The sequence below is a fragment of the Candoia aspera genome, chromosome 2 (assembly GCF_035149785.1).
Source record: "Candoia aspera isolate rCanAsp1 chromosome 2, rCanAsp1.hap2, whole genome shotgun sequence".
Taxonomy (NCBI): domain Eukaryota; kingdom Metazoa; phylum Chordata; class Lepidosauria; order Squamata; family Boidae; genus Candoia; species Candoia aspera.
In genome coordinates, this window is record NC_086154.1 from 197,855,875 (window position 1) to 197,878,010 (window position 22,136).

The 22,136-nt window shown below is 40.7% G+C and overlaps 1 protein-coding gene across 3 annotated transcripts in view; it reads left to right on the forward strand.

The window, feature by feature from the left end:
* PCSK5 (proprotein convertase subtilisin/kexin type 5) overlaps positions 1 to 22,136 on the forward strand; it is a 236,536-nt gene that overhangs the window by 28,091 nt on the left and 186,309 nt on the right. For all 3 annotated transcript variants that reach the window (XM_063295159.1, XM_063295158.1, XM_063295160.1), the window contains exon 3: positions 20,651 to 20,764. In XM_063295159.1, the coding sequence (XP_063151229.1) occupies positions 20,651 to 20,764 (114 nt within the window). The remainder of the gene's footprint in view (positions 1 to 20,650; positions 20,765 to 22,136) is intronic.

Here is a 22,136-nt window from a genome sequence, read left to right on the forward strand (position 1 = left end):
TCATTGATGTGCTTCTAATAGCTTTAAGATGGTTAATAGGCAATTTCCAAAAGTGATTAGAAAGTGAGACTTGCGAACTTAGAGATCTTTAAGACACACTGCCACAGTTGCAAGCAAGACCCTTCATTTCCCGGAGCTCAAACCTGTGGAAGATCGCTGTCCTGCAGTCTCCTAATGAGGAGCAGCTGCCTGGAGCACATGTGGGCAATCTCCCATCCTTTCCTTAACTGGAGAGGTTCTGAAGAACCGGTCTACTTACTGGTTCTTTGATCTTTGCTGTGGTCGTCAGCTCCACTTTCACGAGAATGTCTTCAGTTCGCCATGCCTCCCCGGAAGTCCTGCTCAATTTTCAACCTTACCTTCTTGGAGAAAGTTGTTAAAAAGTCCAGCTAATGACATAATGAAAGAAGCAGATTATGTGGATCCCTGATTTAGACTTGGACATGAGATAGGAGCAACACCGATTGGTCTGGTGGATTATCATCAAGGTTTAGATGGGCAGAGTGTGCCTGTCTTAGTCCTACTGGACATCTTAGCAGCATTAGATATCAATAATAGTATCTTGCTGGACTGTCTGCAAGGAATGAGAGTCAGGGAAGCTGTTCCACTCTTATCAGGGAGTTATCATTAAGGAGCAGCATTCAGGTCCTTGATTGCTCCAAGTGTGGAGTGTTGCAGAGCTCAGTGCAGTCTCTTTTCTTGTTTAACATTGGTATGAATCTGCTGGGAGACACCATCTGTCATTTCAGGGTGAGGAGTCATCAGTATGATGATTACACCCAATTATACATCATTAGCCTGGGCAGACATGATGCCATGGAAAGCTTGAGCCAATGTCTGAGAGCTATCAGGATCTGGGATCAGGTGAAACAACTTCAAATTAAATCCTACAAATGCCAAATTGCATTTTTCCCCCAATAAACACCAGGGCAATCCAGTAACATCTGTCCTGGTAATTACTGTGTATGGGATTATATTTCCTCTGAAGGAGTTGTATTTCTGCAACTTGTGGGTTGCAACTTGGTTGGACTACTGCAACATGGTCCACATGGAGCAGCCTTTGGAGAAGCTGCTATTGCTCCAGAAAACAGTAGCTAAACTATGCTGGGACCAGCCTGCCATTGTAGGATAACTTAATTTATTCAATTTAATATGGTCACCCACTCCAGAAGGCTAACATTGATTTTGGCACCACTGCACTGGTAGTCAATACAAAGTTCTGTAAGACATAGCACCAGGCATCGCCCTGCCAAAATTGATTGTGTGCATCTAGTCCAAATATCTTGGTACAGTCTGTGGGAAGTTCCTCTCAGTATATGGGACATGGGTCAGGTGGCAGACCTTCTTTGAAATGGCCCTTATGGTCTGGAATATACGTCACCCAGAGGCATATGTCACGACCTCCCTGCTTGCAAGGCAGTTAAAACATACTTATTCCACTATTCCTTTGGCCCTAATTGATTTACTGTGGATGTTCTATCTTGGTAGATATGCTTCAAAGCATTTCAACTCTCATTGGTTTTGGGGTTTTTTCCTTTGCCCAGAAACTTGTAGTTTGGTGTTAAATGTTAATAACTATTTTTAGTATTCCTCAAGAGTGTCAGTAAGCTGATATTTCATTAGTGGATATAAACTCAGAATCTTGCATCTATTTGGCAGAAAGTATCTGTTGATATTTGAGGATGAAAGTCCTTTTAGAATCTTGTGAGGGTATGAAATGCAGAGGGAGTCAAGCAAGCAAAGTGTGTTGGGAAGAGACTGTTGAAGAAGGTTATGAAAGAACTGCTAGCTTTCTTCCATGTATACTCAGAAACTGTGGCTATAGTGCACTGTCTCATTAAAACATGTGCATTGTTACCGAAAACTGCTTAAGACTAATCACATAACCTTGACTGACTTTTTCTAGAGAAGAATACTCATCTCTAGAGAGAGCTGTAGTGTTTGCTGACAATACCATTAATATAAACTTTATTTCCTAATAAATAATATTTATTTTCTCTTAAAGCTACACATTTTTTAAAGAAACAATTTATAGAAGAACACTGAAATTTTTCTCATAATAAGACTACGGGTTAGCATTTTCTGCACTTCCTAGCTTTACCTGCAAATCCTAATAGAAAGAACTGGGACATTCAGTATACAAAGTAAATCTTACTGCTGAATTACACTTACTCAAGGGATAGTTCTATTTCCATTTTTTCTGTGATCTGCACATTAAATACAAAGATTTGAAATGGACTGTCTGTGCTTGTACATTTGGGTAATGTGCAAACAGCATTGATGGTACAGTTGAATTGTAGGAGTGTAGGTGGCGAAACTATGATAGCTGAAACAGTTATAGTTATAATAACAACAATTGGCAAAGCCTATAGTTGAACAGTTTTTTACAAAGAAATAAGCAGAGGCTTCAGTTCAAAGCTTATATTGCTCAGATAATTTTTTATCAAGCTTTGTGTTCTGAAGGTCAGTATTTTTTATTAGTGTGGGGTTACATTTGATTTTTAATGAAAGCCTTGTTATAATAGTTTGCTAATCTTTCATACCTAATAACCATTTTCTAAAAAGGTGATGGTGATTGAGTTCATTGTCATTGGTTAATGAAAATGAGATAACCTTTTCAGAAGAAGAGTCTGAGAGGACACACACAAACATGGAGAGATAAAGAAATCTGCCTGGCCTTGTAGTAGGGCAAAATAGGCAGTATCTGAATGAAGTGCAGATATGAAGTTCCATGCTGAGCACATGCCCAGTGAGAAAGAAAGAATTCTCAGTAGAGAAGGTTGAAAAACATCCTGGGAGTCAAGATCAACTTACAGGACACTTACTACCACGTAATCCATCTACTGAATTAATAAAATTATACATCAAAGGTGATAGACCAGCATAATAAAACTAATAAACTAAACCCTGAATTCAAGTGTTATAGCTACCATATGGGCATCATAAAAGAATTCCTGAGCCATACAGACAATATAACTTTTAAAAGTCTTTTTACTTCATATCAATATAGCATAACAGTAGCTGTTTTGTTTGGGCCCTCAGCCCGTAAGCAGAAAGTCTTCGCATGATAAGATGCAGAACTACATTTTGGCCAGAGTCTTCTTAAATTGGACCTCAAAGATAACTAAAGAGGAGACCATACTGGCAAGGAGTGATATTATTTTAAGTAGAGAGGAATAAAAGACAACCAGAATTGGTATTTAATACCAGTTTGTAGAAGATATGTGTATATAACTAACTGTTGCTTTAAGAATTAACAGATGAGGGAGTGGTGTTTGTCAGGGGAGCGTAGCATTGTAAGGTTCTTTGAGATGCCTTCCAATCCAATCTAGCATAAGACCTAGACTTCCCACTCTTGGTAATAATGCCTAAGCCAAACAGATGAATAATGATTGCTGCTTACCAAATCTTGTAATTCTTGGGAGCTTAGTAGTGGGCAATGTATATGTTACTGTTGCGTAAAGACTACTTCTTGAACCAATTAGTCACAATTAGATTAGGCTAGAACAAGTTATAGGAATACATTCCTAACCACAATGATAGCAACATGATGAAACATGCATCATAATGTGTTTTGTAACATGGCGGTAGCATCATCATCAGTTCTGGTGTGGCTTTCCCAGGCAGCTGTGGTGACAGTGGCAGTGATTATGGGGCTGTGTTCTTAGGCAGCAGCAGGACTGTGTGAGCAGCTGGATGAGGCTCTACCTGGTTCAATCTCCTGGTTTTGGCGTGGGATAGCAGAGGGAGAAAGAACAAGCAGGAGGTTTCTGTGTGGGATCACTCTGTGTCCTGTGGCTGCCATTGGAATGGCCATATGGAGTTGCGGCCATTTTATCACATTTACCTTCATCACCAGTTTCATTCACATTGGCAGACTGCCAAGCTAGCTCACTGAACTTTAATTACAACTAACTCCAGGACTTCCCTTCCCTCACTGTTTGGAGAGTTTGTACCTGCAGTGTTGAATTTTGGATTGAAGTTTTTTTGGTGAGGGTTGGGGGGGTGTCTTTCTGAGTCACTGGTACTATTTCCCCCCCTAGGTGAGAAATAGGTGTGGCAGGGACCCTGAGTCACTCCTGCCCTGTAGTTTGGTGTTGCTCTTCTTCCCCACTTTGGTGAGATTAGAGTGGTTGAGAGTAGGATAGATTGCAGAGAGTGGATGGTTGGCGGGTGTTGCTGCAGAAAGGGTGGTGAGGTAGCTGGTGCCTGATCGAAGAGATGCTGAGTTTGAGTCCTGGGTGTGGAGCAGCCTCAGTCAGGGGAGATTGGGGTGGTTGTGGGGAATGAGCAGGCAAAGCTATTAGGGTGGAGACAGGCAGAGAGAAATATGGCAGGGGACAGGGATGGGTCAACTATCCTGCAATATGAATGACTGGAAGCCCTTGTCACCTTGCCGATCCCCTCCCATCCAAACACACCACCCCCGACCAGGTCTGCAAAGCAAGAGAGAGGGAGCACCTGCCCACCTCTCTCTCTCCTGCCCCAGTTAATGCCTATTGCTCCAGTGCTTCCTTGTACTCCTCCCCCTCCCATGTGCCAACCACAGCTCCTTTTCTCCCCACTCCCCCCATGAAAGAAGGGGCCCACTAAGCGATTTCTGTAGGCAATCTCTCCTGTGCTTGACCATTCCCACCCACCCCCTCACAGAGCAGAGAGATTGGAAAGGAAGGGATTACAACAGAGTAAGTAGGCACACAACGTGGAATACATGGGCTGTTTGCTGAGTGCACTTGCAGCTGCCAGTGCTAGCACATTGCTATTGAAGTGTATTCCCCATTGTGTGCCTGCTTACTTTCCTGTAATCCCTTCCTCTCCAGTGAATGTAAATACAAACATTAATTCCCTTCTTGTTAATTATCCCAGCACCACCATGAGCAATCCAAAGGGCAGGGAAGTGGTTAGAAGGCAAACAAAAGCTGAAGGTGTGAATCTGATTAGTCTTGTCAGTTTTTTGTCATGTTGATTGTTGCCCATTACTATTCTGGAGTATATTGTATTTTGTTTTTATTGTTGTATGCCATCTGGAATTGCATTAATAAATAAAATCAAGACAGGCACAAAATCTCCCAACCCATGCCTGGGGGAAAAGGCAAGTCTAGCCAGATAACACTACTTGAATGATGGGACTTGGACTAAGCCCACCCTAACAGATATTATTGGATGGGCAGAAGTAATTAGAGACAGGAGGTCCCACAAAAAACAACAGAAAGAACAGGCCCTAAATCAAGAGTTTTATAGGTCATAACCAGGACCTTGATTTGTATCTAGAAGCATATTGGCAACTAGTGCAGCTTGCAAAGCAGCAGCATTACATGGTGCACTGACATGTGCTAAGAACTACTCACTCCACAGTATTCTGGACCAGTTGTATCTTCCAAGTGATCTTTAAGGGTAACACCATATAGAGTTTATTGCAGTAAACTTGACAAGAGGTGATTAAGGTAAGAGTGACCATAAGTTCGGCTTCCTAGCCCAGGAATGGACAGAATTGATGCACAAGATAGATATGCGCAAAGATCCTCTGAGCCACGGCTGCCATCTGCTCTTCAAGCAGGAGCTGTGAATCCAAATTGTTCACTGGGTCTGTCTCAGGTAATGCAACCCCATCTACAACCAAAGGTGGAAGTTCTCTGGATCCAGGTGGCCCCCAAAATCCACAGCTAGTTGGCATCTCTTTGCCACACAGATTTTATTATATTTATATTTTTATTGTATTTTAATTGTAATGGTTTCATATTTTAATCTTGTTTTATTGTAAGCTGCCCAGAGTCCCCCTGTTGGGGAGAGATGGGCGGTGAATAAATTTATAAATAAATAAAATAAAAATAAATCTCTAGGGTTGAGCTTAAGTGTGGTCTTCCCCCTCCAGATCCCCACAGCCTCCAGAATCAAGACAGAACCTCAACAGTATTGCTTGAAGGCTAAGGGTTGAGAAATACAATTGGGTATCATCAGCATATTGAGTAAACCTTGCCCTTTTCCAATGGACAACCTCATTCAGTGGCTTCATGTAGAGATTAAACAGGAATGGGGAGAGAATCAAGCTCTGAAGAACCTCACAAAATAGGGGTGATGAATTGATCTATCCTCCCCCATCAACACTGACTAGAACCAATTTTAGAGGAAAGAAAACCACTGTAACATCATGCCTTCCAACCTCTGAGCCAGTCTAGAAGCATACCACAATCAATGTTACTGAAGGCCACTGAAAGATCAAAGAGAATCAGGTTAGATGCACTACCCCATCCTGATCCCACTATAAGTCATCCTTTTTTAGGTAAGCCAGTTTAGGAAACTGTCAGCCCTTTGAGGTAGACAGACTAGGAAACCAAAGCCATGCAGGCTAATGCTACTTTTATTATAAGGTTATAGTAACAGAATCTTGCAAGTCTGAATGCTCTTCCTCCCTCCCTCCCTCCCTCCCTCCCTCCCTCTATCTTTGTGAGAAATAGGAAGGGTCTTGTCTGAAACAGTTTCTCAGCTTACAGTTCTGTCCCAGACTCAGATTTCTTTTATTTGACCATTATCTTGGGCTCTTCCTCCTGTTCCTCAAAGTTATTCCTTCTACGTATTACAGAAACACACCACAAGGGTTACTAGAGCTCTACTGTTGTAGGGTATAATAATACAATATTGAAGGCCTGAAAGGTTTTCCTCAGCCCTTCTCATACTAAGATAATCAAGGCAGGGTTACCTTGAATTTCTTTCTCAACCCCCTCTGTATTCCCAAGGCTTAATGGATGTTTATCTACCTATCTTTGCATTCCTTCTTCAAAGTTAGGTCCGTACATCTCTACATTTACAAGCATGATCAGTGCCATTTCAGTATTGTACCCAGGCCTGAAATCCAACTGATAAAGGTCCAGATAATATGCTTCCTCCAGAGCCATCTTAAGCTGCAGATCAACCACCTTCTCAACAACCTTCACCAAAAATGGTCAAAAATTATCCAACACAATAGGGTCAAACAGTGTTCTTGAGAAGGGAGTGGACCACTCCTTCCTTAAGCACATATGAAACCATCCCTCCCTTCATATTAAATATAGAAATGACTTGTTTATGGAGTGTTGCTACAACTTTAGTGTGTGTGAATCAGTATTTGATGATTGGAAAAATTATGTGAAAAAGATAGCAAGAGTGAATACAAAAACTATAGGTTTAGTTCGTTAAATGTATATGGGAAGGTGTTTGGCAAAATACTAACTGAAAGAATATCAGAGGTAAGAATGAACAAAATTGGCAAGTTCAGTACACTACTATTAGCAGGTCACTGAGATGTTTAAATGTGACAAAGTTAATAATACATTTGTTGCTTTAGAGCAGCCCTTCTCAACCTTTTGACCCTGGAGGAACCCTTGAAATATTTTTCAGGCCTCGAACATTCAGGCTCAAATATAGGCCAGAAGTTACAAAATTATTATATTTGTTTCATGTGCAGGCCTGTAAATTTGCATTAACAGTGTTCTTAAACTAAAAATAAAGAATGAAGCTTACCTCTTTAATGTGAAGTTGCCTGAATTTGGAATAATTTATTTAAATAAATCATGATCTCCCAGGGATCCCCTTGTGACCTCTCGTGGAACCCTAGGATTCCACAGAAGCCTGGTTGGGAAACCCTGTCCTAGATTAACACCGCTATATCACTCTGGTTCTCATGCTTTTATTAATATATACATTCAAAAGCTTATGATTTTCATGCAGGACTTTATCTGGAAATGGTTCTGTATCTATGACCTTATTAAGCCTGCTTATTTCAGTTCTTAAGTCACTAATCATAGCTTCTTAAGTTATAATTAGCCATTCCTACCATACTGTACTGATGCCCTGGTAACATCATCATGTACTTCTGTTGGGCAGTCTCCTACAACTTTCAGTTGAAAGATGGGGAGAGAAATTATTTAAATTTTTATAAGTTCATAAATGTACATTAATATGAGGTACTCAGATTGTGATCAGTTTCTTCTTTTCCTTTTCTTTCTTTTTTTCTCTTTCCTTCCCCCCTCATTCTAAGTTCACGTAGAGATAAGAGTTAATTGTCAAAGCATTTGAAAAGCCTAGATGTTCCAATGCTCTTTCAAAACAGAACTGTGGGTTATTTCTGGAAATTAAGCTACATGATCATGTATCAGCTTCCTCATGAGGGTGACATGTCCTTTATCTCAGGCAGGATGGTGCTTTGGATTGGTCAATAACAGATTGCAAAGAAAAAACTCGAATTTGAAAATAATTTAGGAATTGTTAGGAATATGTTTTCATGCTTTTCTCAGCCCTTAAGAAACCATTATACTGTAATCTAATTAATGTAACATTACTGTATCTTTTATTTGCAGAATAATTACAATCCAGCTGTTAATTATTTTCTAAATACATGTGTGTACTTCTGTTCAGAAAAAAAGTCATCCACCATTTAATTTGTTCCTGGGGACTGCCCCTTTTCCTATGCCCCTTTTGTGGAAGACAGTTTGCAAAATACTTCAGGATGAAAGGTTTTTAGTTCTGTGTTTTGATAGCACTAACCTTACCAGCAACAGAGAGTCCAGAGTTCAAAAGAAAATAATGTATAACTGGACTTTTGGTCAAGAAAATCAAACTAGGAGAAACTGTACACTGGCCTAGAAGAAAAGTGGGCATTGTTTTTCATCCGTTGCCATTTTGTTAAGGAGCTTTAATTAGATGTGATAGCAATTTTGCAGCTCTCCTGCTAGGCAGCAAGAAATCGTGAACAGAAACTCCCAGTGTGTTAGTGATAATACATAAGGTTAATATTCAGAGAAAGAAAATATACACTTCAAAAGAAAGTAATTTTAGAATAAAAACTGGTTTCAAGTCATGGAAAGTGAAAGATAAAATAAAAAATAGGACTAGAGGAATCATATTCTGAAATGTAACAAGTGCTATTTATTTTCTGCCTATCTGTTGTATGAATTCAGTTCTATTTTTCTTCTAATCATATACAGTAGCATGTAAAAAAAAACCCAACTGCATTTCATTATCCTGTTGAAATATTGAGTCTGATGGTAGAGATGTATAGTATGCTTGATGTTATTAAACGAAAAAGGAACATAATTAAAAGTAAGTTTTCATTGTCAGTGGAGGCTCTGTAAACACTGTAGTAAAACAGCTGCTTTGTATATTACTTTGGGACTAAATGTATCTTCCTTGTGCCTTTATTTTGCATTCCTTGGCCATGCATAAATTTGATCCATTAAAGTGTTAATTCTGATTAAACAAAACAATTATTACTTCAAAGACCAAGTAACCAACTGTTCAGCATTATTTGTCCAGGGTTGTTGAAAAACGTCTACATGTGTTAGATTTGTACAAACTATGTTTCATTTTTTATTTAAAGTAGAAAATATATTTCTACAACATTAATCAATGAACTAGAAATTGATTCAGTACACATTTCATATATGTGCTGAATAAACTGCATATGAAATAAAAAATAACCTATATATCTGTTTATAATTTCTTGGACCATCTTTAATTTAAAGTGTGTTTTCAGCTAATGCATTTATATAGACATTTATGATGTTTGACTTACAATTTTTAAAATACGAATCCTTATTATATTTTTTTTATTCTAGAGGGAGCTGTTCTCACCATTTACAGTAAATAGAAAACAAAAATTACATTTCTGAGATGGTTACAATTTCCTTTAGTTATTATACAATTGCAAGTTTACAGATCAAAATTCTGATCAATGGGAAATGAAAGCACATGGACCAAAGTTCCCTGCACAGAAGACAAGGCAGACTTTATTTTATGTTATTTAGAGTGCCACCTAAACAGGATTTTCAAGTTACTTTATTTATAGCTATCTACAATGCAAGCCATACTGTAATGATTGCCTTATCCCAACGAAGTCAGTCTCACCAGTGTTTAGTGAATAAAACTGATTTATTGAAAGGATAGTATGCAAATACAAAGAAAGCTGAGAATGAGCAAAAGCGCGCCAAATACAAACTAAAAACCCTCGCTTCAAAACCAACCCCGCCCTTCCTCCCTCCTAGCAACCACCCCCTCCCAGGTGTTAGCAACCGTTACTCACATCGGCCTGAGAAAGTAACCTTGAACAGAGTCACTAACCCAAACATACATTCTACAGTTGCAGAAGAAGATTACAGCCCGGCACAGCTGGAAATTTACAACCTGCAAACATGGGTTAGAACAGTGACATGCAAAATGTTACGATGTATACAGAACATTGAAACGATGAACATGACATATCGCCCCCCTTCAATAAAAAACGAGCTTATGGAGCAGGCTTAGTGGGATAAGCGGCGTGGAAATGGGTGACTAGAATAGGAGAGTGAACATCGTGGGCAGCAACCCACTCAGGATGAGGGAAATGTTTCCAGCGAATCAGATATTGCAAGACAGAACGACACCGTCAGGAATCGAGGATTTCTCGGACTTCAAAGTGTTGTTGACCATCAATCATGATAGGTGCAGGGGGTGGAGGCTGTGGATGCCAGCGGGCTGATTCGTGGAAAGACTTAAGGAGGCTGCAATGAAAGACAGGGTGTAAGCGTTTAAGATTTGCAGGCAAATCTAATTTAAAAGTAACAGGGTTAATTTGAGCAACAATAGGAAAAGGACCAATAAACTTAGGTGCCAACTTTTTTGAAGGTTGTGTAGACTTGATGAATTTGGTGGAAAGATACACCTTATCACCCACTTGGAAAGGTGGCGAGTTGGATCGTTTGGAATCTGCATGTTGTTTGTAAATGGCTTTAGCATCAGCAAGCGCCTGCTGTATTGTTGGCCAGGCAGCTGCCAGACGTGTAGCCCAATCAGCAGGTGAAGACGGGGGGGGAGGCTGGCTGAGGCAGTTCTGGGATCGGGACAAAGTCACGGCCAAAAACGGTATGGAATGGCACTTGGCCAGTGCTTTGATGAACAGCATTGTTGTAGGCAACCTCTGTGAATGGGAGGAGGTCGACCCAATCATCTTGCTGATAATTGACAAAAGCACGGAGATATTGTTCCAGGGTAGAATTGACCGCCTCCGTATTTCCGTCAGTTTCCGGATGCGACGCAGTTGATAATGCTTGGTTAGTACCCAGTAATTTCATAAATTCCCGCCAAAACTTGGATGTGAATTGTGTTCCTCTGTCCATCACCAAGTGGGCGGGGCATCCGTGAATTTTGTACATGTGTACAATGAAAAGGTGGGCCAGCTGTTGTGCAGATGGGATGGAGGTACATGGGATGAAATGGGCTTGTTTAGAGAAAAAATCTTTGACCACCCAAATGACAGTCTTTCTTTGGCTAGGAGGTAAATCAACAATGAAGTCCATAGAGATTTCCTCCCAAGGGCGGGAAGGATTAGCCACTGGTTGTAATAAGCCCTGGGGCTTTCCCAGTTTCCGTTTGGACGCAGCACACACTGGGCAGGAATTGACATATTCTTTAATGTCGCGCCAGAGCGTTGGCCACCAGAATTAGCGTCTAACCAGATGAAGGGTCTTTCTGAACCCAAAATGCCCAGCCATTCTGTCATCATGGGATCGTGACAGAATGGTTTTTCGCAACGTCTCAGGTACATAGAGACGATCATGCTTCCATGCAAAATTTTGCTTAAAAGTAACCTCGTTGAGGTTTGCTTGCAACCAAGTATCAGTTTTTAGTTCGGAAAGAAACTGTTGTTGCAAGTCTGAGGGAACAGGCAGACGAGGTGAAACTGAAGCGTCTGTGCGTTGCGCTCGGGTTTGGCTGCGAGTCACAGCTGCTAGACTCATTTGGGGCTCTGTCCAGAGAGTGGCCACTAGATCTGGCACCGTACTAGCATCCTGAGGCTGGCACAAAAGCGCATCAGCTAGGAAGTTGGTTTTTCCAGGTATAAATTTCAGTTTAAAGTCAAAACGACTAAAAAATTGAGCCCACCTAATTTGTTTTGGGCTCAGTTTACAAGAGGCAGTCAGTGCCTCCAGGTTTTTATGATCAGTCCAAACTTCGAACGGGTGGGTAGCCCCCTCCAATAAGTGACGCCAGCTTTCTAAAGCAGCTTTAACAGGAAAAGCCTCTTTCTCCCAAACATGCCATCTCCTTTCTGTCTCCGAAAATTTTCGGGAGAGGTAAGCACATGGTCTTAACTGTCCGAGATTGTCTCTTTGCATTAAGAGAGCTCCAATTGAGAAATCAGAAACGTCCACCTGCACCACAAACGGTTTGTCAGGATCAGGATGCTGCAGGATGGGTTCGGACGTAAACAGCTGTTTAAGGGTGTGAAAAGCCCTCTGGCATGCAGGTGTCCACTTTAGCAGCGCTCCTGGATTTTTCACCCTCCGTGTGTCCCCTAAACCTTTAGTTTTGAGTAACTCAGTGAGGGGCAGCGCAATTTCCGCGAACCCCTGGATGAAGGGCCAATAAAAATTCGCGAATCCAAGGAGACTTTGCAGCTGCTTACGCATGCGTGGTGGTTCCCATGCCAAAATGGCTTCAATTTTAGCGGGATCCATTTCAATTTCTTTATCGGAAATCCTATAGCCCAGGTAATCAATTTGCGACTTATGAAATGCACATTTTGACAGTTTAGCATACAATTCTGCCTTTTTTAGTTTGCTTAGCACCTGTCTGACTAGATATATATGCTCCTCCATCGTTTCAGTATATATTAAAACATCATCTAAATACACCAATACCCCTTTGAATAGGTGGTCATGCAAGACCTCATTGATAAGTTGCATAAAAACCCCTGGTGCCCCCGCCAACCCAAATGGCAAGACTTTGTATTGAAAAGCCCCCAAAGGACAATTAAACGCAGTTTTCCATTCATCCCCCTCCCGTATGCGAATACGGAAATATGCCTCCCTCAAGTCCAGCTTAGAGAATATTTTCCCCTTTACCAGATGTGTTAGCATGTCCTTTATCAGGGGCAAAGGATATTTATTTAATATCGATACTGCATTGAGCCCACGGAAATCTGTACACAGTCTCAAAGTGCCGTCCTTCTTTGGTCGAAACAGCACAGGTGCACCTACTGGAGAGCTGGCGGGTTCAATGAAACCCCTAGCTAGATTTTTGTCAATGAACTCTCGTAGTGCTGCCAGCTCCTTCTGGGTCATAGAATAAATTTTCGGACTAGGCAATTTCACATTTGGAACAAATTCTATTGCACAGTCAGTTTTGCGATGAGGCGGTAGCCTATCCGCCTCTTTTTCACCAAACACATCTGCAAAGTCCTGGTATTGCTCCGGCAGCCCTTCCAGCAGCTGGAGGACTTGCAGAGAAGTGGTTGCTGCCCGTCCCACCTTGTTGTCATCTAGCTGGTCTTTTGCAGGGGCTTTATAAAATCCATCTGCGAACGTCACCGTTTGATGCACCCAGTTTATGGAGGGATTTTGCCGTACAAACCAGGGCATCCCCAAGATGACCAAAGGTCCCCCTACCGGTGCCACAATAAATGGTAATTTTTCCCAATGGCTGCCCATTTGCAAGGTGACCATCCCGGTAGAATGGGTGACTGGTTTCCCCCCTGCCATGGTCCCGTCCAACTGGGTAAAGATCATCGGCCGTTTTAAAGGGAACGTGGGTGACCCCAACGCAGTAACCACGTCAGGGTGCATCAGGGACCATGAGCACCCCGAATCAACCATGGCCCACAGTTCAATGGTTCGGGTGCTGGACCCCAACTTCACTCTAACGGTCAGGGTAGGGAAATCCCCACTCACCGAAACATGGTCGTGCCCATCTTCTGCATCTTCCACCTGCCCCACGGTGCCCTTTAAAGCAGGTGGCTGGCATTTCCCGCCGGCTCATCGGTCTCCTGTTCCCCCTCATCTCCAAAGAAAGGGATGCCCTCAGGTTCCACCTCCGCCAGAGCGGCTTTCATTTTCCTTGGTAGGGACAGTGATTTCCCAGCCGGTTTAGCTGGGCGATCCTCGGCTCGTCTTTTTGGGCATGCCACCGCCCGGTGCCCTTCCTTCCCGCAGCGCAGACATTGCCCCTTTGCAAAGCGACGCTCCCTCTCCTCTTCCCACGCACGATGGCTGGGTCATCCCGAAGAGATTGGAGCATGGGTGCTTTTGATGGTTTTGCCTTGCTTCACCGCCTTACGATGTGCGAAGGTTTCCAGGGCGTTTTCGGTGCTGCCCGCCAGTTGAATCCACCCGTACAACGTCTTTGGGTCATCTCGCCCCAGAGCCCACCGCAGGACCTCAGTTTCCAGTCCATCTTTAAACATCTCTACTAAGGTGGACTGGGACCAATCCTCAACTTTTCCAGCCAGTGCTTTGAACTCTAACGCATAGTCTGCCACTGACAGCGATCCTTGTGCCAGGTTCTTTAGAGCCTGTTTTGCCCTTTCTTGTGCTAGAGGATCCTCAAAATGTTGCTTTAGCGCCCACAGGAACTCCTCAAAGTCCTCTAGCTCTGGGGCCTCTGCTTGACACAACTGGACGCACCAATCTGCCGCCCTCCCCTTCAGCCTATTTGCTACGACATTGATTTTCCCCCTCTCGGAACGGAAACTCTGCTCCCAATCCTCCATGTAGCTATTAGCATTGGTAATGAAGAAAGACAGCTTCGTAGGATCACCGTCAAACTTCACCGGAAAGGGGGGGGGGTCTCGCCGCCTCCAGCCATTCGGCTTTTCCAGTCACGTCTAGGGTCCTCCTTCCTGTCGCTGACTGTCGGAACCGAGTCCGACCTCTTCTCCGCGGAGATGGGGGTGGTGACTCCGGGTGAACGCTCTGATCCCTAGTGTCCTTTCGTCTCCCCTCAGCCGACCCCGACTTCCCACGACTTTCCCTTAGCATCACCGCCAAAGACTCCAACTTCTCCTCCAGAGCCTTCATTCATGCGGGGGTGACCGATTCTTCGGCTGCACCAGTTACCACTACCACTGTAGGTGACAACGGAGGTCCTGGTTTCTGGACCTTTTGGGCATCCCCTACCGCGGAGTCCTCGTCCTCGTGCCCCGTTCTATATTCGGCCCCTGATGTGCCCGTCGTTTCTGACATGACCATCTGCTCACCGGGTAGTTGCCCCAGCTGTTCCCGGCGGGCCGCCCTCTCCGCGTGGGCACTCCGGGCTACCCGCACCGTGGTGTCCGGTTCCTCCTCAATCCACTCGGTTTCCCGTAGTAGAGACATCGCTAGCGCTCCCCGACACAGGTAATCTGGCTAGGGGCTAGCGGGATAAGTTTCTTTGATGATTCTCAGCTTTATGTAATGATTGCCTTATCCCAACAAAGTCAGTCTCACCAGTGTTTAGTGAATAAAACTGATTTATTGAAAGGATAGTATGCAAACACGAAGAAAGCTGAGAATGAGCAAAAGTGCACCAAATACAAACTAAAAACCCTTGCTTCAAAACCAGCCCCGCCCTTCCTCCCTCCTAGCAACCACCCCCTCCCAGGTGTTAGCAACCGTTACTCACATCGGCCTGAGAAAGTAACCTTGAACAGAGTCACTAACCCAAACATACATTCCACAGTTGCAGAAGAAGATTACAGCCCGGCACGGCTGGAAATTTACAACCTGCAAACACGGGTTAGAACAGTGACATGCGAAACGTTACGATGTATACAGAACATTGAAACGATGAACATGACACATACGTTTTTCTGCAGAAATCCCTTTCTCAAACAATTTTTTAATCCTATATAGAGGATTAAACCATACTTCTGTTAAGTATTTCCCCAGATAATCGTAGGTCTTCAAAGAATGTAAAGAACCTGTATGATTTACTCCTACCTACTAATGTTTGAACAATTTTTTGTACCCTATTTGAAGCCACTAGGGCTTAACAGGTATAAAACAGTTTTTAATCCACTCTCACCGCTGGAATAACTATCAAGAAATAAACCTGTGGCTCTTTCTCTTTCCAGCATTTAAGCTGTAATAATTTATTCCAGTGGTAAAGTAAAATATGATATGGTATTAGACATTTTTCCCAATTAAGCAAAATATTCTTGTATTGGAAATACTGGGAATAGAATCTGTTGCTTTTATGATGTACCATAGAAAAAGAACCAGAAAAGAAGAGTTACTGGGCCTGGGCCTGGAGGGTTGCTAAAATAATTATTTTGAGAAAGTTTTCAAATGTTTCCAATAGGACACTTTGTATTTTTGCTTTTATTCCTCCCCCCCCCCCTCTTCCTTGCAGAACTCTTCTGGCTCAGAAATATTCCTAGTTCTCCTTGTATGCACTGCTGTTTGAGATCTCCTCACAGATAATATTCAAGTCTGGGGAATGGGAAGGCTATTCCAAAACCTTTATCTTTCTTTCCTAAGTGTTTAAGGGTTGATTTGGAGGTATCTTTCAGATCAGCATTGTGGTGAAATATCCAAACTCTTCAGCTTCATTTTCTTCACTTACTGTGGACATCCTTCAGGGGATAAGTACTGCGAAGTATGGATAGTTTTGAAAGAGAAGTAGTTTGATGTAGCATTGGATCCTTTTCATACAGATTCAGACTATTCCAGCACATACTTCAACCAATACATTCTTGAAATAACCAAAAGAACTGCTCAGCCCTGCTATAACTTTGAATAGAATCAATCTAGATCAAAATATTTTTTATTATATTCTGCCTTTCAGGAGGTGAATACTCAAGTCACCTAATAAAGTATAGAAACCAAAATGCAGATACAAAAAGTTAAAAACACGGGTCAAAATTAGCACTATAATAGCTACTAACATCTTTTAATAATTAAAGCCTGGTGAAAGAGAGGAGTCTTGACAGGTTTCCTAAATACTGAGAGAGTTGAGGCCAAAAGCAACTCCCAGAGCAGGATGTTCTATTAGCTGGGAGCAAAGCAGGCTCTTTTTGATGTGCCAGAATGTCAGGCATCAGCATCAGGGACATTTCTAAGAGCTTCTCTGGCAAATATGAACATCTGCTCAGCTTTGTAACAGGAGAAGCAATCCCTTAGATCAAAGTTCCCAAAGTTGTGACCCACGTGTTGCATGCAAGACTCCAAGTCATTTTCTGTGGCATACAACAATATTTTGTAGGTAGGCATAATGCCCAGTAAGCAGGATACTGAGTGCAGCATCAGAAGAAGTGGCAGTGGCCTGGCAACTCATGAGCCAACCTGGTAGGTCTTCCACAGCTGGTATCTTGAGGTTTCTCATGCTGATTAGCACCTCATTCTGGGAACCTCCACCCACTCTCACATGTCATGGCAGGTACTATTTCTGAGACAGCACTCCAGGAGGGATAGCAAGGAAAGATATGCTGGGAAACTCAGGCTGCCCAAAGGAAGAAAGGAGCTTGGATGCCACTTGAGCAGAGTGCCCTGTGACAAATGAATCAATGTCTTACGTTGTAATCTGGGAATCTTTTGGTCTTGAAGAGGCCTCTGTAGCTTTGTTCCAGTATGCATTTGGCTTTAGTTTGCATTAGCTTATTAGGTACCTAGAATGCTGATCAAGTTTATTTGATTATTGATAATAGCATTTTAAGTTCTTTGATTTTTATTCTTTATTTTGTTATTTTGTTGTAACTTACCCAGAGTCTATCAGAACCGGGATGAGTTATAAAAATTCTTCAGTAAATAAATATATAAATAATAAACCAAATGTTGATGTTCTAGTTAATGGCCTATTTTGGCTGCTATAAGTGGCCAAAATGAAATTGCTGTTGTGTAGCTCTGATTTGCAAGTAACACTGTTGTACAGTTGTTATTTTTAATTTAATGGTACACCATGATACTCTTCATTTTTTTATTTTCTAGAAACTTTTGTATCAATGTATAAAAAGGTTTTGTATTGTGCTCTAAGGCTAATGAACTAGTCTTCATGAGGCATTTGATTATTTGGAATTGAGATCTCTAAAGTAAATTATTATGTGCCATCAAGTCAGTGTCAACTCTTACTGACCACTTAAACAGATTTTCTCCAGAAGGCTCTGTCCTCAACCTGGCCTGTCAAATCTTCCAATGGTGCTAAGTCCATTACCTTGCTGCAGGTTGTTCTCTTTTTCTCTTTCCTTCCACTTGTCCCAGCGTTATAGATTTCTCTAGATAACTAAGTCATCACATTATAAATCCAAAGTATGATAATTTGGACCTGGTCATTTGTGCCTCAAGTGAGAACTTTGGGTTGATTTGTTCAATGATGTATTTGTTTATTTTCTTGGCTATCTGTGGTATTCTCAAGTCTTCCCCAACACCAAAGCTCAAAAGCATCAGTATTCTTTTTATCCTGCTTCTTCTAAGTCCACCTTTCACTTCCATAGGGTGTCATATCCCAGCATCTTAATGTCTTTTGCAAGGCCTTCATTGCTGCTCTGTGGTGTACTGTATTTCCTGATGGCTGTTGATAATTGATCCTAAAAGGCAGAAGCTATCTACCACTTCAATATCTTGATTGTCAGTTCTTAAGGCTGGCTGCTGTACCTATTGTCATTAGTTTGGTCTTCTTAATATTTAATCTTAGACTGATTTTTTTCATTGTGCTCCTTGATTATCATTACTAGAAGTTGCAGATCATTTACATTTTCAGCTATCAGAGTACTGTTATCAATGTCATCAATAAGCACGTTATTGGTATTTCTTCCTCTAGTTTTAAAATCCCACTTAGCTTCCTTCAATATATATATTCCACATACAGATTAAATAAATAAAAGGACACCCCTTCGCCAACCTGGAACCAGTCTGTTTCACCATGTTTTGGCCATACTGTAGCTTCCTGACCTGTCTATAGGTTTTGCATGAGGACAATGAGGTTTTTCGGGATTCCCTAAGCACATTCCGCAGTTTGACATGATCAACAGAAACAGATGCCAGTGAACTGCTTGGCCATGTCCCTGCAGTTTTCTTGGCAAGAATTCAGAAGTGGTTTGCCATCCCTAGCCTGGTGCCTTAACCACTACACCAAACTGGCTCTGTGTTGAATGAAGCATATACTGACTGCACTGAATGATCCTAAGCATTATTTTGCTAGAATGTGAAATTAGGGATATTGTACAATTGTTTGCACACTATGTTATATCTCCTTTCTTTGGTATTGGTATGTAGTTTGACCTCTTCTAATCTATTAGCCACTGTGTTGGTCCTTCAGATTTGCTGGCATAGCTTGGTTGGAAGGTTTACTGATTCTTCTTCTGTTGCTTACCATATTTCTGTAGTTATTCCATTAAAAAATAATAAAGGAATATAAATAAAATAAAATAAAAATAAATTCCTGTAGCCTTCCAAATTGGTAATGACCAGAGTGCTGATGTAACTTCACCTTCTAATACTAGTGATTCTTTTAAGTAAAGAACATCTTCTAAGGTATCTTGGATGTTAACATCTCTATTGTATAGAATTTCAGGACACTTTTTCCATCTTTATTTGTTTCTATCTTTGAACCAATTTTTGTCTATTGGTCAATAGCCGTATCTTAAACTGTACCCACCAAGCAATTGGGAACCGCTGCAGATCATTCAGTAGAAACATCATGTGAACTCTGTACATTTCACTAGTTAGCAAGTAATATTTGTATTTTTCACCAAATACAACTTTCAGAAACATTTTAAAGGTAAGTCCACATAGATCACATTGCAGTAATCAAGATCAAATGTAATTAAGGCATGAGTAACACTCTCCCAATCTGACCAGTTCAGTCACAACTGGTGTTGAAGTATAATGGTACAAAGGCAGTCCTCATAGTTACAATTTTCAAATCAACTGAAGTTCATGGAACATTTCCAGACTGTAAACCTGCTGTTTGAGGGGGAATGCAACATGTTGAATTTCAATCCCTCAATCCATTTTCCTGATGTCATTAGCATAACTTCCAAACCTTTTGAAAATTAGTTTTACAATAGTATCTACTCCCCCCCTAACCCTGCATGATCAACATCACTCCAGGTGGATACTGTAATTTGATTAGAGCCCTACCTATTTGATTATATGATAATCTTGGCAATAGGAAAAGGATTTTATCTCCTTTAAATTTTTCTTCTTGCCTTTTTTCTCATACCATAAATTCTTATTCCTGGAATAGTTTTAATTCTATATATTTTATACTGGCTGCGACTGAAATAAAGATTGACTGATTGACTGATCATTCTCCCTAATAATTTTTGTTGCCCTTTTCTGGAAGAGTTTCAGGCTCAGCATTTTTGAATCCAGAATAATGGCATTCAGATTACAGCTTCTGTTCTTGACCACATGCAATCAGGATGCAATCTATTCTGTGAGAGACCAAAGCTTTTTAAATACAGGAAACCCAGCTGGGATAAATGAGATTCATAAAAAATATTTTTAATTGTGACCTTTAAAAGGTAGATCATTGTTATTTAGGTAACCTATTCTGTGAAGAGACCAAAGCTTTTTAAATACAGGAAACCCAATTGGGATGAAGTAAATTCATAAACAATAATTTTAATTGTGACCTTTAAAAGGTAGATCATTGTTACTTAAGTATCATTTCTTGTCTTTTTTTTCTATTTCCTTTCCTTTATGTTATCATCTTATATATGTAGTAAGTATGAACCAAAAAAAGTATCCTTGGAAAGCATTTTTGTAGAATGTTTAGGTTGCTGTGCTAAGTATCCGGAAATATTTAAGAAAATAGTATGTCTAAAGAAACCATGCCGCTAAATTTGTCTTTAGCTCCTCTTTATGTTGAATATCATAATATTTTATTCACTATGTTTTTAAATATCCAAGATATTGTTTTGATATGTTTTTTTTCTTATTAACAGGTGGAATGGATAGAACAGCAAATTGTAAAAATAAGAACAAAGAGAGATTACAAACCTGGTAGCATCCAGTCCATGTATTTTAATGATCCTAAATGGCAAAGTATGTGGTACATGGTGAGTCCATATAAGCTAATATTTGTACAGAAATCTGTCATAGTAAACACAATTGTCTTCAATGCAATTTGTTTAGTAACAATAATAAATATTTTAAACCAAAGCATTTGATGTTGCCAAAGTAAGACCTGCATTTGTAGTCCTGTAAGTTAAACTTTATCAGGGTAATTGGTAAAGATAATCTATTTAAAAAAAGAAGATACATTTTTGAAAGTTCTATTTTTCTTTAATTAAACATATATTATAGCTCTTTCATAATTTCTTTCTAGCATTAGAGTAAGAATATTAATGTGCTTTTTGTAACCAACATTTTTTCATAACTAAAATAATAATTTAGGAAAAATATGAGCTGAATCTGATGTAAATTGTATTACTACAATGAACTTCTTGTGAAGACATTCTAGAAACCAGTTGGCCAGAATGTGGCTTCGTAAACATAAATAATGCAAGAACCAAAACCAAACAAAGAAATCTAGAAAACAAAGACTACATGAAAGCAAAACAAAGAAATTTAATTTGGAAGTATTCATAAAATCATTTGTAATCTCAAGGAGACATGCATTTTAAATATCTATATTTAATATTTGTAACCAAAATTGCATTAATTTAACAGAAGTAATATGTTATTTCCCAGATTTTAAACACTACTTGTCCCCAAAAGGGATACACTTATTTTTTCAAGTATTTTGCTATAGTAAATCTGGCAGCTAAGGACAAAAACTGAATTAGTTTCTTGTGTTGCAGTATTTTGTACGTCCTGTGGTATATGGGCTCTAAAACTATGTTAGAAGTAAATATTCAATATTGTTATGTATTTTTTCCAATTTCCTCAAATACTTTAAATCAAAACGAGTAACTATATGTGCATCATATTTAGTTTATAGATTACTAGATGAGGTGATTAGGTGTTTTTCCTCCCCAAAATTATTTGTGATTTGGGGAGAATTGGGTAGTCTTACACTTGCTGATAAGATTAGAAGAAGCTGTTGGAAAGAAAGAAATAAGCATAAGGTAATGGTGGCTTTCAGGGCTAACGGAGGCCTAGAACTCACAGTCTCCTGGTTCCTAGGCTAGCATCTTAATCACTACACCAAACTAGCTCTCAATAATTTAACCTGGGACCTGAGTTTCTTCAAGAATGCTTACTTGAAATAGAATCTTGCTGCCCAATATGTGAAAGCAGCGGATATGTTAAGAGTCCCACTTAACAGGAAATCCACTAAGAGGAGGCTGGGAAACAAGCATTCTGTGTAGCAGACCCCTTCCAAGCTTACCCCCCCCCCCCCCCAGGTGAGATTGGCTCCTTCCTTGATGACATTTAGGAAGCTTATAAGGATCTGGCTGTTCCAAAAGTCCTCAGGGAATTATGGAA